The 12,960-nt window shown below is 39.3% G+C and overlaps 1 protein-coding gene across 6 annotated transcripts in view; it reads right to left on the bottom strand.

The window, feature by feature from the left end:
* LOC137340071 (ubiquitin thioesterase ZRANB1) overlaps window positions 1-12,960 on the bottom strand; it is a 66,323-nt gene that overhangs the window by 29,171 nt on the left and 24,192 nt on the right. For 5 of the 6 annotated variants that reach the window (XM_068002327.1, XM_068002326.1, XM_068002324.1 and 2 more), the window contains 2 exons: window positions 12,536-12,723; window positions 11,703-11,856 (listed from right to left, as the gene is read on the bottom strand). In XM_068002327.1, coding sequence (XP_067858428.1) covers window positions 11,703-11,856; window positions 12,536-12,723 — 342 coding nt within the window. Of the gene's footprint in view, window positions 1-11,702; window positions 11,857-12,432; window positions 12,490-12,535; window positions 12,724-12,960 lie in introns of all 6 variants that reach the window. The other variant, XM_068002329.1, reaches the window with a different exon arrangement.

Here is a 12,960-nt window from a genome sequence, read left to right as displayed (position 1 = left end):
GTTTTACTTTTGATAAGAACAAGATTACAAGAATAAATTCGAACAAGAGTAAAACTGCAGAGCTCAGTATGGGATATGCACCAGACTCCCACTGACATCAGAAACTGGACTATGTAGGATTTCTATGTAGGAAACTGGGCTATGTAGGTAGGATGAACAAACAGTGGAAGGTCTTCCTTTTGTCTTGTAATTTGACTTTGTTGATTTGCACCCATTTTCTAGCTTGGCTATACGTTTCACTCTTTCCCTGTTTCCCCCCCCCCCCCAATCAACATCAATGTTCTGATTGCTAGCAAGCTATCATAGTTGAGATACTGATCATTTTTCAATTTCAAATACATCACAGCAGCTCCTATCTTTGTGTAGAGGTTGCCATAAACAAAATGGAGGAGCAGCTCCAAGTCTTTGTCGTGCTTTCTTGTTGGTTTCCCCCATAACTCTCCCCACTTCAGAGGAAAAGCTAATCCAGCCTTTCCCTTCCAACACCACCATCTTCCACTAACCTTTGGAGAAATATTTTAATTATTTCTGCAAATAACCTATACCAAGCATAAATATGGTAATGTTCACTAGGAGAATTCAACATTGATCTAGTCCATTTATAAGGCTATTCAACTTAATTAGGAATTTAGAAACGTGGTTTTCAGTATTAAATAAAAATCAACCCTACTTTTCTATACATAGAATCTAGTTTTAAGTAGTTGACCCTAGTTCTTACAGTACAAATGTTAATCTTTGTTAATTCAATCAGACAGATTAAGGGCTAAATCTAGTTAGTGCAACTGCCATAATAATGAGAAATATTCAAAGTGCTGCCAGTGGGCATTTTAACTGCTAAAATGTTTGCTCTTGGCTTTTATCTGCAGGACCCATTCCATCATGATTTAAAGGTTACTGGAATGCTGTACCAAATATATTACAATAGCTTGAAAGCTTAATTGCTGGATTCCTAATTCATTTTTTTTTAATTGAGAAATGTAGACGAAGGACCAAGCCTCCGTGCAGTAGCAAAAAGGCTGAACCCAAAGAAAGAGTTGGAGAGAAGATGAGGTAAATCAGATGGGAATTAGGGACACCTAGTTTAGAGTTTTAAAAGCTTAAAGAATGCAAAAGGCTGTCTAGCAATATTTGAGATTAGCTCAAAATATACAACATAGAATTTTCTCCTCCTTAAAACATTGCTCAGGACAAATTACTGTTATTTCAGCAATTTTTAATTATGATATACAATTCCTTTCAAGTTTTAAATATCAGCCCTAACACACTATTGCAAGTATGAAATTTATTTTCAAAATTATTCTAAGAGGGTATGGGGCATAGGATTAAGTGGATAATTTGGTCAAAATTGTCTGACATTCCTTCTGTGCTTTAAAAGTCTGATTCTATTTGATATGCAGTATTTTTTATTTTATATTGTACATTGAGTCTTATAGGTCCTTCTAAGTACATACAAACTAGAAAGTCAATAATAAACTTGAGTAATACACTATTTTCCGTGAGTGTTACATTAACTAACCTAGACCTTAAGTGTATACCATTCAATTCAATTGGGTTTTACTTGCCTGTGCCAAGTTCATGCATTTGCTTCTTTATTTAGCCATTCAACTTCACTGACCTAGCCTTAAAGACATTAATCCTCTTTCCGTCTTGCACAGAACATTAAATTTAATGTACAGTTGCATTCTAGTATGGGCAGATTTAGAAACGTGTAGGCAGTTGAAACACTAATGCCACAATATAGATAGATTGCTTTTAGTAATCCTTATTCTTCTCAATGATGCCTGCTCAACACATTCTCCTAGAATTAAGTTCTTCCTGCTGGGCAAAATGGACAAACGGTCACTAAATACTGCTAGAGTGCATATCTTTGAAGTGAATTTCAATGATATTTCTGGGTAAGGTGAAACAACTTTAACTCAACCCTTATCCCAGCAAAATTGAGACTATATGTGGTAATATGGCTGTTCTGCTTGTATATTGGGTGACTATGCAACAGAATTTTTAAACCACCTGTATAGAAAGCAGTTAACAAAAGATGGAGCATATACAAGTAACTTCAAGAAAGCTTTGAATAGCTTCAGTGCACTTATGCAAACAGCTCATAATGCAAGCCCCAAACACAATTTTACATACCTACTGTTGTTTGACCTCAGATTCAATTTCACTACCTGCTCAAATATTTGAGGTTGCTTGATCCCTCCCCAATCCACTGCAGTTCTACTTTTAAAACCAGCCAAAACAATGTTTTAAAAAAGTAGAAATATGTATATAGACAAGGATTCAGTTGACAGAGACTCATTTTTAGTCTACCTCTATCACAGTCAAGCTTTCTCTGCATTGGGACACTATCAATGTAATACGAAACCTGATGCCATATGAAGACTGTTGTTCCAGAGGTAGAGATAAGATAGCAACTGAAACACATTCTTACCAACTGAAGAACAGACAGTTCTGTGCCAGAGACTTTGAACAGCCAGTTTGCACTTGTGCACATTTAAAGACACAAAAAAATCAAATGATTAAGGCCACTTGGCCCATCAAATCTGTTCCTTCTACACACCACACACACTCCCTTCCATCATGGATTCAATCCATTTACTTCCAGGAAGAAATGCAAGCAAAGCTTTTCCATTCCCCACCAGAAAAAAAAAGTAAATTAAAATAAACTGCAGAATATCTAACCTTGGATTCTACGTTATATCTTATATTAGATAGCAAGTTTAGTAGAATGAACATATTAACCCAGAATGCTTGAACTGTGCATGTCATATGACACTAATTCCACATCCTTTGTCTCTGAATCAATAAATCTTGATAGCCAGTATCTCTAATGGGTTCATCAGGGGCAACTGTTTATACATATCTATTAGATCTCCTGTAGCATCGCTCATGGGGCATGCAAGTGCGTTGTTCAATGCACGTTACCTGTATTATGCAAATATTTTTGCGTTGCTCCTCATCCAGGTTTTGTGGTCATATCGCAAAGGTTTTATTTATTTTTTGGGGCTGTGTCTCAGGATCCAGCAATATTGAGGGAGAGTCCAGGGTCTGGGAGCAGTGGGAGGGGTTTTCCAGGAAATTGGAGTGTGAGGCTTAGGAACATTGGAGTAGGGCCTGGGATCACCGAGTATTGGGGAGGGAGGTATCAAGGGCTGGGTGCATTGAGTGTGGTTCCGGGATCAGGGAGCACTAGTACTATGATCTAGAGTTTGCAAGCACTCAGAGGGTCCTGGGAATGGGAAAGGTGCAGAAGAGGGGAATGGAATCCAGCAAGATTAGAGAGGAGATTTTTGAGCATTAGGGATCTAGAGTTTGGCAATATTAGGTTATGAGAATTTGGTCATATTGTGAGGGAAGAGCAGGGTGTAGCATCCTTGTTGGGGAAGTAAACTGTTCTTGACCCCTTTCAAACTATCAGGTTCCAACCTTCCACTGCATACCTGACCTCAACCTCTAACCTATCCACAACTCCTCTTGTGCCCTCAAGTACCCTACTACTTACCACATAGTCAACCAGTTCCTGTCATTACACTCTTGTCTTAAAGCAGTTAAGGGTAAATGTTGTGTTTCTTAAAATTAATATGGAAAATCACAGTCTGGGGGTTGTACAACTTCCTGATGTATTCATGGCATGTACCAGGATTGCAGATAGGGAAAAAATTATCCTTTTAGTACAGCTTTTCAAAATCTATAGTCTGTAATAAACAAATTCCCAAAGATATACAAAAATTACCTCAAAACACTCACCATTTTAGTTTCCAAGTTTAAGAATAATTTCCTTAAACCTCAAAAATGGTTCAGAAGAGATTGTTTAAATGAATAAAGAGGTGAGTGACTTAAACAAAATCTATTCTTGATAAACAATCGGTTTTCTTACCAAAGAAACCACAATCACAGGTGCTGCCTATCTGAGCAGTTCAGAATAGAAAACAGCATTTCTTAACAAATGTTAACACTGAACTGAAATAAAGCTTAAGAATTCAATCTCCAGTTCCTTTCAAACTCTTTTGGAAAAAGTATTATACAAAATAACAGAATATACAACTTTAAAATGTGGGACTAAATCCTATCTGCATGACCTGGTCCAATTATTCTCTGCCTTCTTACCTTATTTCACTTGAAGGCTACATTTGGTCTTGAATCTGTGTGCGCAACGCCACAGGCAACTAGTATAATGTGAGCAAAGTGCTGCCCAAGTCTTTCATCTCCACAGGATGAGGAAGCACAACTTTCTATCCTTCAAATCCTATTGATGCACAGATGTGTTTGAAAGCTCTCCAACTGCTGTATGGCAAAAATTTCCAGTCAAAGCTTTTAAGGTAGGCTGAGACCTTGAATTTAAATGAACTCATTAAAAGACAATTCAATGAGGAAATGTAATTGTGATAGTGAACTAAATATATTTAAAAATTATAGTTTGAAATGTAATTTGTAACATTAAAAATTTCAGCTACTGAGGAAAAAAAAGGTGGTGATTTGTTTGGTTCATCAATAAATCATGATGGTTAAAAATTTCTATGGTGTTCCCATTATAAAACGTTGACATATGGGTTTTCCGTTATAAAAAGCATGACACCAGAAGCAAGATGTTTGTGCCCAGGAAATGTGAGCTAGACACAAGATTTTTAATATCTAATTATACTTATACTAGTCGATCGTATATGGCTATGCACACGGAGCGAAAACCAAGTGCAGTCTTCATGTGATGCGGGTTAGAGGGCAGTGGATAACTGGACTAGTGAACACAATGTTATTCAGTCATCCATTCAAAAGTCATACATTTCAGCACTTATTTTGTAGGATACTTTGATTTTATATGACAATTGTCAATGAAACAGCAAAAACTTACAGCAACATGGGAAGCAGAAAGGCAGATTTGGTATGAACATAGGCATGTCACTGCAGTAAAGGTTGAAGAGCAGGGAGAGATAAAACTTAGGTGCTGCAGTGCCTCCATTGGCAGGAGGGTGTAATTTAATTTTTCTACATTAAAGGCACGATATGAATATAAGTTGTGCAATATGATTGGTGAATACCCAAATTAGAAAAGGAAATCAGAGATTTAATCAATGAGGAAGAAAATTGACAAACATCCTAAGAAAAGAGAGATATTCACAACAAACATTACAGTTAGAATGTTTACCATCAACACAAAAGTTATAGTTAGTCAGTCAAATACATGGGACACAGCAGGAGAAAGAAGTTATTCAATTTAATCAAATTTCTTAACAGATGAAACTTTGTAAGATGGGAATCCAATAGTGAAACCTCTCTTTATTAAAACTGACTAGATCCTAATTTCCATTTGGTGATTGGCATTTTTAAAAATTGGTTGCAAATAAAAATATTCAGAACTAATACTTCAATGTAGCATTTATTTTTCAGAATCATTTCTACTTTAAAGCTTAAAGTTTATAACTTTGTTATATTCTTTGGGTCTGAATTCACCCAATTACACTGTGCACAGAATTCAGTGAATAGGTAAACTATACAGTTTTTCTAAGATGATACAGTTATTGAAAGGACATTATCATGCACATTTCTTGTCATCAACCCTCTCTCAATGTCAGAAAAAGGACCAGTAATCATAGCACAACTTGCCCAAAGCTAGAAAAAAAAGGGTAACCATGGCAGCCTGTACCACCAGAAGGTGGCGATTTAAGTTTTTCATCTACTGATAATGCAGGGGGAAAACAAACACTTTTGAGGTGGATCTCTAGCAGCAGCACTAATATAAAATCAAGCGATGCCTTGGACAACATGAAGTCAAGACTGACTATAGCAGCAGTGCTCTAATACAAGTATATTATAAATGTCACTTAATCTTAATACGGTTCATGGGTCTTAGTCAGTCAGTCATTCTCCTGTACCTTACGGAGGCAATTATTCAAAACCCAGCCAGATTCCATCCTCACCCAAGCACGTATAGTTACAGTGGGAGGAGAGGAAGGAAAGTCACAAACGCACTGCAGGAGGAATCCTAGCCAAATTTTCTCTACCTGGCCCAGGAGTGTTAAGTCTATCATTCCAACTGCAACCCCAGCTCAGATCAGCTAATTCAACAAAGACTAGGATCAAACCTGGGACTTTGCTCTACGGCTCAGCTACTAATTGAATAAACTCACCAAGCCATCATGGAAGCTCAACATCCTACCAATTTGTGTAGGATTATTTTGTTAAAAATTTAAAATTAGCATTTTTCACATCAAAAGATCTCAAGCAACTTTCTACAATAATTACTTAGTTTTGAAATACAGTGCTCTCATGAAAACAAACATAAAACTCAAACTGTACCAGCATCACAAACTGACATGAAATGAATGACCAATTTATTTTTGATGTTATTGACCAGGACACTGGAAGAGCTTCATGTTTTTCTCCGAATAGTGGCACCTGAACTTACTGAGCAAGCAGATAGGGTCTCAGTTTCAGGTTCTATCTGAAGGACTTGTCTCTTTGTTGTGGAGTTTTGATTTTGTGCAGTAGTCCATTTTCTTGCATGGATCACGGCACTGTGCAATGTACCAGCACCACAACTACCATGGTTACGGGGCGGGTTCATGCAGCTGCTGACAGCACATTGAAAATGCTCAACTTGATACATTTAGTCAGCTCCGTGGTCCAAGCAGTTTTTGTTTTGTTTAGTACTGACGTCACTAGCTGGAGTGCCTAAACCCTCCCACCTTCTCCCTCTTCCTTTAAGTACTTCTTTAATATCCATCTCTGACCAAGCTTTTGGCCAGTGTAATATCTCTTCTGTGGATCGGATCCATTTTTGTTTGATTGTGCCTTTGTGAAGTGACTTGGGATGTTTTTCTATGTGAAAGGTGCTATAACTAATGCAAGTTGCTGTTGTTGGAATTACTAGATAAAAATCACTCTGGGTTAAAGCTCCCTCCTGCTGGGTACTAATGGCTGGTGAGAAAAGTAGTTGCTCAGATGGTTGTCCTAGTAGATACAGCACAGGAGACCATTCGGCCCATCATGCCTGTGCCAGCTCTTTAAAAAAGCTTTCCAATTAGTCCCACTCCCCTGCTCTTTCCCCATAGTCCTGTAAATTTTTTCCCTTCCAGTATTTATCCAATTCCCTTTTGAAAGTTACTATTGAACCGGCTTCCACCACCCCTTCAGGCACCGCATTGCAGATCACAACAACTTGCTGCGTTAAAAAAATGTTTCCTCATGTCGCCTCCAGTTCTTTTGCCAATCACCTTAAATCTGGTTTCCGACCCATCGGTCACTGGAAACAGTTTCTCCTTATTTATTTTATCAAAACCGTCCATGATTGTGAACACCTCAAACAAATCTCCTCTCAACCTTCTCTGCTCTAAGGAGAACAATCCCTGCTTCTCCAGTCTCTCCACGTAACTGAAGTCTCTCATCCCCAGTACCATTCTAGTAAATTGTTTCTGCACCCTCTCAAGTCTTGACATCCTTCCTACAGTGTGGTGCCCAGAATTGAACACAATACTTCAGCTGAGGCCTAACCAGTGTTTTCTGAAGGTTTAGCATAACTTACTCACTTTTATACTCTATGCCTCTATTAATTAAGCCAAGGACCCCATATGCTTTTTTTTTAAAAACAGCCTTCTCAATTTGTCTTGCCACCTTCAAAGATTTGTGTACATACACCCCCAGGTCTCTCTGTTCCTGCACTCCCTTTAAAACTGTACCATTTAATTTATATTGCCTCTCCTTGTACTTCCTACCAAAATGTATCACTTCACACTTTGTTGCGTTAAATTTCATCTGCCATGTGTCTGCCTATTTCACCTGCACGTCTATGTCCTCTTGAAGTCTTACTATCCTCCACATTGTTTACTACATTTCCCAGTTTCGTGTCATCTGCAAACTTTGAAATTATACCCTGTATACCCAAGTCCAGGTCAATAACATCAAAAAAGCAGTGGTCCGAATAACAACCCATGGAGCCCACCTCTGTATACTTCCCTCCAGTCTGAAAAACAACTGTTCACCACTGCTCTCCGCTTTCTGTCCCTTAGCCAATTTTGTATCCATGCTGCCACTGTCCCTTTAATCCCATGGGCTTTAATTTTAGTAACAAGTCTATTATGCAGTACTTTATCAAATGCCTTTTGAACCATTTACATGTCAACCGCACGACCTTCATCAACCCTCTCCGTTATTTCATCAAAGAACTCAATCAAGTTAGTCAAACACAATTTTCCTTTAACAAATCCAAGCTGACTTTCATTTATTAGCCCATACTTTTCCAAGTGCCAATTAAATTTTGTCCCGGATTATTGTCTCAGTTTCCCCACCGATATTAGGCTGACTAGCCTGTAATTGCTAGGTTTATCCCTCTCCCCCTTTTTTGAACAGGGGTGTAACATTTGCAATCCTCCAGTTCTCCGGCACCACTCCCATATCTAAGGAGGATCGGAAGATTGTGGCCAGAGCCTCCACAATTTCCACCCTTACGTCCCTCAGTAACCTAGGATGCATCCTATCTGGACCGGGTGACTTTACTACTTTGAGTACTGCCAATCTTAAGTACTTCCTCTATCTATTTTTGTCTTATCCAATATCTCTACTACCTCCTCTTTTACTGCTACATTGGCAGCATCTTCTTCTCTAGTGAAGGCCGATGCGTAGTACTTAGTACCTCAGCCATGCCCTCTGCCTCCACAAAATGATCTTTTTTGTCCCTCCTTCCTTTGACTACCCTTTTACTATTTAGAGGTTTATAGAAGACTTTTGGGTGCCCTTTTATGTTAGCCGCTAATCTTTCACTCATTTCATTTATGAGTGAAATTGTTCCTTTCGGTCCTGCATTCAACTATAACCTAAAAGTAATATCAAGTTGTGGATATTTTGTGTAGATGTGCCCCTCATTTTCTTTTAGATCTCCTCTGTACCTTCTCTATTCAACTTTGTTCTCTACCATATTATGAATCTTACATTTATCATGAGCCTCCTTTTTCTGTTTCATTTTAATCCCTATACCTTTAGTCATCCAGGGAGCTCTAGCTTTGGATGCCCTTCCTTTCCCCCTTGTGGGAATGTGTCCGCTCTGTACCCAAACCATCTCCTCTTTGAAGACATCCCATTGTTCAATTACTGTTTTGCCTAAATTTCTGATCCAATGCACCTGGGCAAGATCCCTTTTTAACTCACTGAAATTAGCCCTCCTTCAGTTAAGTATTTTTACGCTTGATTGTTCCTTGTCTTTTTCCACAACTATTCTAAACCTGATGTGATCACTATTCCCCAAATGCTTCCCTCTGAATTTCTTCACTCAGAGGGTGGTGAACCTGTGGAATTCTCTACCACGGAAGGCTGAGGAGGCCAAGTCACTGAATATATTTAAGAAGGAGCTAGATAGATTTCTAGACACAAAAGGCATCAAGGAATTTGGGAAGAGAGCAGGAATATGGTATTGAGATAGAGGATCAGCCATGATCATACTGGGCCAAATGGCCTACTCCTGCTTCTATTTTCTATGTTTCCCCAGAACTAGTGAGCACTTCTTCCTTCCTCCCTTCCTCGTTGGGCTGGAAACACACTGTACGCATTTCAGTAATTCCTCCCCCACTTGGAGTACTGTGAACAGTTCTGGTCTCCATATCATAAAAAGGATATTGAGGCACTGGAGAAGGTGCAAAAGAGATTTACTAGCATCATACCAGAACAGAGGTTATAGCTATCAGGAAAAATTGAACAGGCTGAGGGTCTTCTCTAGAAAAGAGAAGACAGAGGGGGGGACCTGATAGAGGTCTTTAAAATTAGTCAAAGGTTTGATAGGGTAGATGTAGAAAAGATGCTTCCACTTGCAGGGGAGACCAGAACTAGGGATCATAAATATAAGATAGTCACTAATAAATCCAATCAGGAATTCAGAACAAACTTCTTTAACCAGAGAGAGTGGAACTTGCTACCACAAGGAGTAGTAGAGGCGACTAGCATAGAAGCATTTAAGGGGAAGCTGGATAAACACACGGGTGAAAGGAATAGAAGGATATGCTGATAGGGTTAGATGAAGGTGGGAGGAGGCTTGTGTGGAGAAACCAGCATAGACCTATTGGGCCAAATGGCCTGTTTCTGTGCTGTACATTTTATGTAATTTACACTATTATCCCAGTCTATATTGGGTAAATGAAGTCCCCCATTATCACTATTCTATAGTTCTTGCACTTGTGATTTGCCTGCAAACTTGTTTCTCTATTTCCTTCCCACTATTTGGTGGCATACAGTATATACCCAGTAGCATAATAGCTCCTCTATTGTTCCTTAATTCTAACCAAATAGATTCTGTCTTTGTCCCCTCAACTACACCATCCCTTTCTAGTGCCATAATAGCTTCTTTGATCAATACTGCCACCCTACTTCCCCCCCCGATCTCCTTTCTTTCTTGAATACCTTGTAGCCAGGAATATTAAGTTCCCAATCCTCCCCTTCTTTGACCTCCAGCACAATCCCACCAAACACATAATCCCCTCCCCACATTCCCAAGGGACCGCTCCCTCCGTGACACCCTGATCCACTCTTCTAGCACCCATTCTTCTCCCCACAGCACCTTCCCATGCAAGCGCAGAAGATGCAACACCTGCCCCTACACCTCCTCCCTTCCCACCATCCAGGGCCCCAAATACTCCTTCCAGGTGAAACAGCAGTTTACTTATACTTCTTTCAATTTAGTATACTGTATTCACTGCTCACAATGCAGTCTCCTCTACAATGGGGAGACCAAACGCAGAGGGTGATCGCTCTGCTGAACACCTCCGCTCTGTCCTCAAGCGTGACCCTGACCTGCTGGTCGCTTGCCATATTAATTCCCCATCCCACTCCCACTCTGACCTGTGTCCTCGGCCTCTTACACTGTTCCAAAGAAGCTCAACATAAGCTCGAGGAACAGCACCTCATCTTTCGATTAGGCACTTTACAACCTTCCGGACTCAACACTGATTTCAATAACTTCAGACCATAACCACTGCTCCCATTTTTTCAGACAGCAAGTGCTGGTAATGGTTCTGCTGTTGCCATTCACAACTACTCTAGACCAATCTTCTGTTTCTTTACTTGTCCCATTACCACACTCCTTGCCTCGCACGATCATCCCTTTTGTCATTTAATCAATCTTGCCCTCTACCCTAACATAGACCTTCCCTTTTGTTCTTTCCTCCTCTCCCCCCGGCTCTGTACTTGCTTAAAAACTTAACTCTAACATCTGAGATTTTCCTGCATTTTCTGTTTTTACTCCCCTTCTGAGAGTCCGGTTTCTGTTATTGCCTTGTAGCAACCCGAGCCTGCAGCTCACCAACCTTATTTATCATGCTAAATGCTTTTACGCACAAGCACTCCATCTTAGACTGCCTTGTATTTGCCCCCTGATCACTCCTATTTCTAAACTATGTTTTACTCGAATGCTATTTGCCTCTCCCAGTACTCTATGCATCTTGTTTTTCTTCTCTAATGTTTCACCTGAGTGCCCATCTTGTCTCACCTATCTAAAATAAATTCTGTATCCCACATTAGCAAGATAACTATTGTGGGATTATTGATAATATATTATGTCTTACCTCACGTGCAAACTCAATCACTTGTTCACAAATAAATACTTCGGCACACAGCATTGATCACATCCATTCTCCATCAATTTCAATCTGCTCTCTATTAAAAAGGTGACATATGACTCAATATTATATCTAAATCCACCCATTGGAATTTCATGGTTAGGGTACCTGCAGGTAATGTGAATGTCACCAGATCAGTGAGGAAGTAACAGGCAAAGTCTCCCTTGCGTTGATGGAGGGATGCAGCTATCTCACGACGTATCTGTTCAGTAAGCTCTGGGCATACCATAGCAGGTATACACTTGGCAGCTTGTTGAGATACCTATAGAGAAAGAGGCAGAATAAAGGCACTATATATTTCACACAAAAATATTTCAGAATTCAAGCTGCACGCACACGCACACACTCCAATGTAGCATTTCCTTTTTCTCATCGTTTAGACCACAAATGTAGCCAGAGGACAAATTTTTACAGTTTTATTTAATAGGCAAAAACACCACACCTTCACCCTCCACAATTAGACTCCCACCTTTATCCCTGGTAGTGCTACCCTCACTAGCTATTTTAAAATGCTTAATAAAAAGGTCTTATTAGTATTTGTCCCAATATAGTGTAGTTATTCACATTTTCTTGGCACAAAAAAACATTCCTTGTGTACATCCAAGGGAGAACAATCAAAAATATTTTTTTGGTTGAGAGTTAGTACAAGTCAGGCATTATTACTCACTGCACTCAAGATTCCAATGTCAAGCCCAATTGTGACAAAATATTCCCCAATGCCTTTTAATGCTGTGTATATTAAGTGTAGCAACATGTGTTACCCTACTGAGACTGTCAGTTTGAATTTAGACTGGTACCCTCACTATTTTTGAATTACAAAAATCTCTTTTGTACTTACTATATTAGGTTTAATCTCAAACTGCAAGGACTCATTTGACATCAACCCGTAGTTTTCCTAAAACAGAAATAGGGAAAAAAATAGAACTATTAGGCTAACTCACCTCCGTCAATAAAATTGCCAACATGTCCTGTCTCTGAAAACGGATAGCAAGGTGTACAAGGGTGTAACCTACATCAAAAGCTGATGGACGATTCAACAGGCGTACTTCATCAGATATAAGCTGCCGAGCAATGTCACTTCCAGATGACTTGTAAGCTTCTACTGCAGCCAGATCCCCTTCTACAACTCCTGCAGGACACAAAGCATGCTCGGTTCAAGTTACCCATCCAATAATGGTATATACTACAAGAGTATACATATATCACAGGACTTGGAACTCAGGGCCTAGCTAAGTGAATACCGCAAAGATTAGAAATCACTCAAAATATAAACACTTACCCTTATTAGACAACATTTTTTCTTTTGCAAATTATTTGGTACTTGCCTTAGCTACCTTCAATAGCTTTTTGCATTTATTAAAAGTTG

The sequence above is a fragment of the Heptranchias perlo genome, chromosome 21, assembly GCF_035084215.1.
Source record: "Heptranchias perlo isolate sHepPer1 chromosome 21, sHepPer1.hap1, whole genome shotgun sequence".
NCBI lineage: Eukaryota > Metazoa > Chordata > Chondrichthyes > Hexanchiformes > Hexanchidae > Heptranchias > Heptranchias perlo.
Note: the sequence above shows the minus strand (reverse complement) of the source record. Positions and strands in the feature narration are given on the sequence as shown.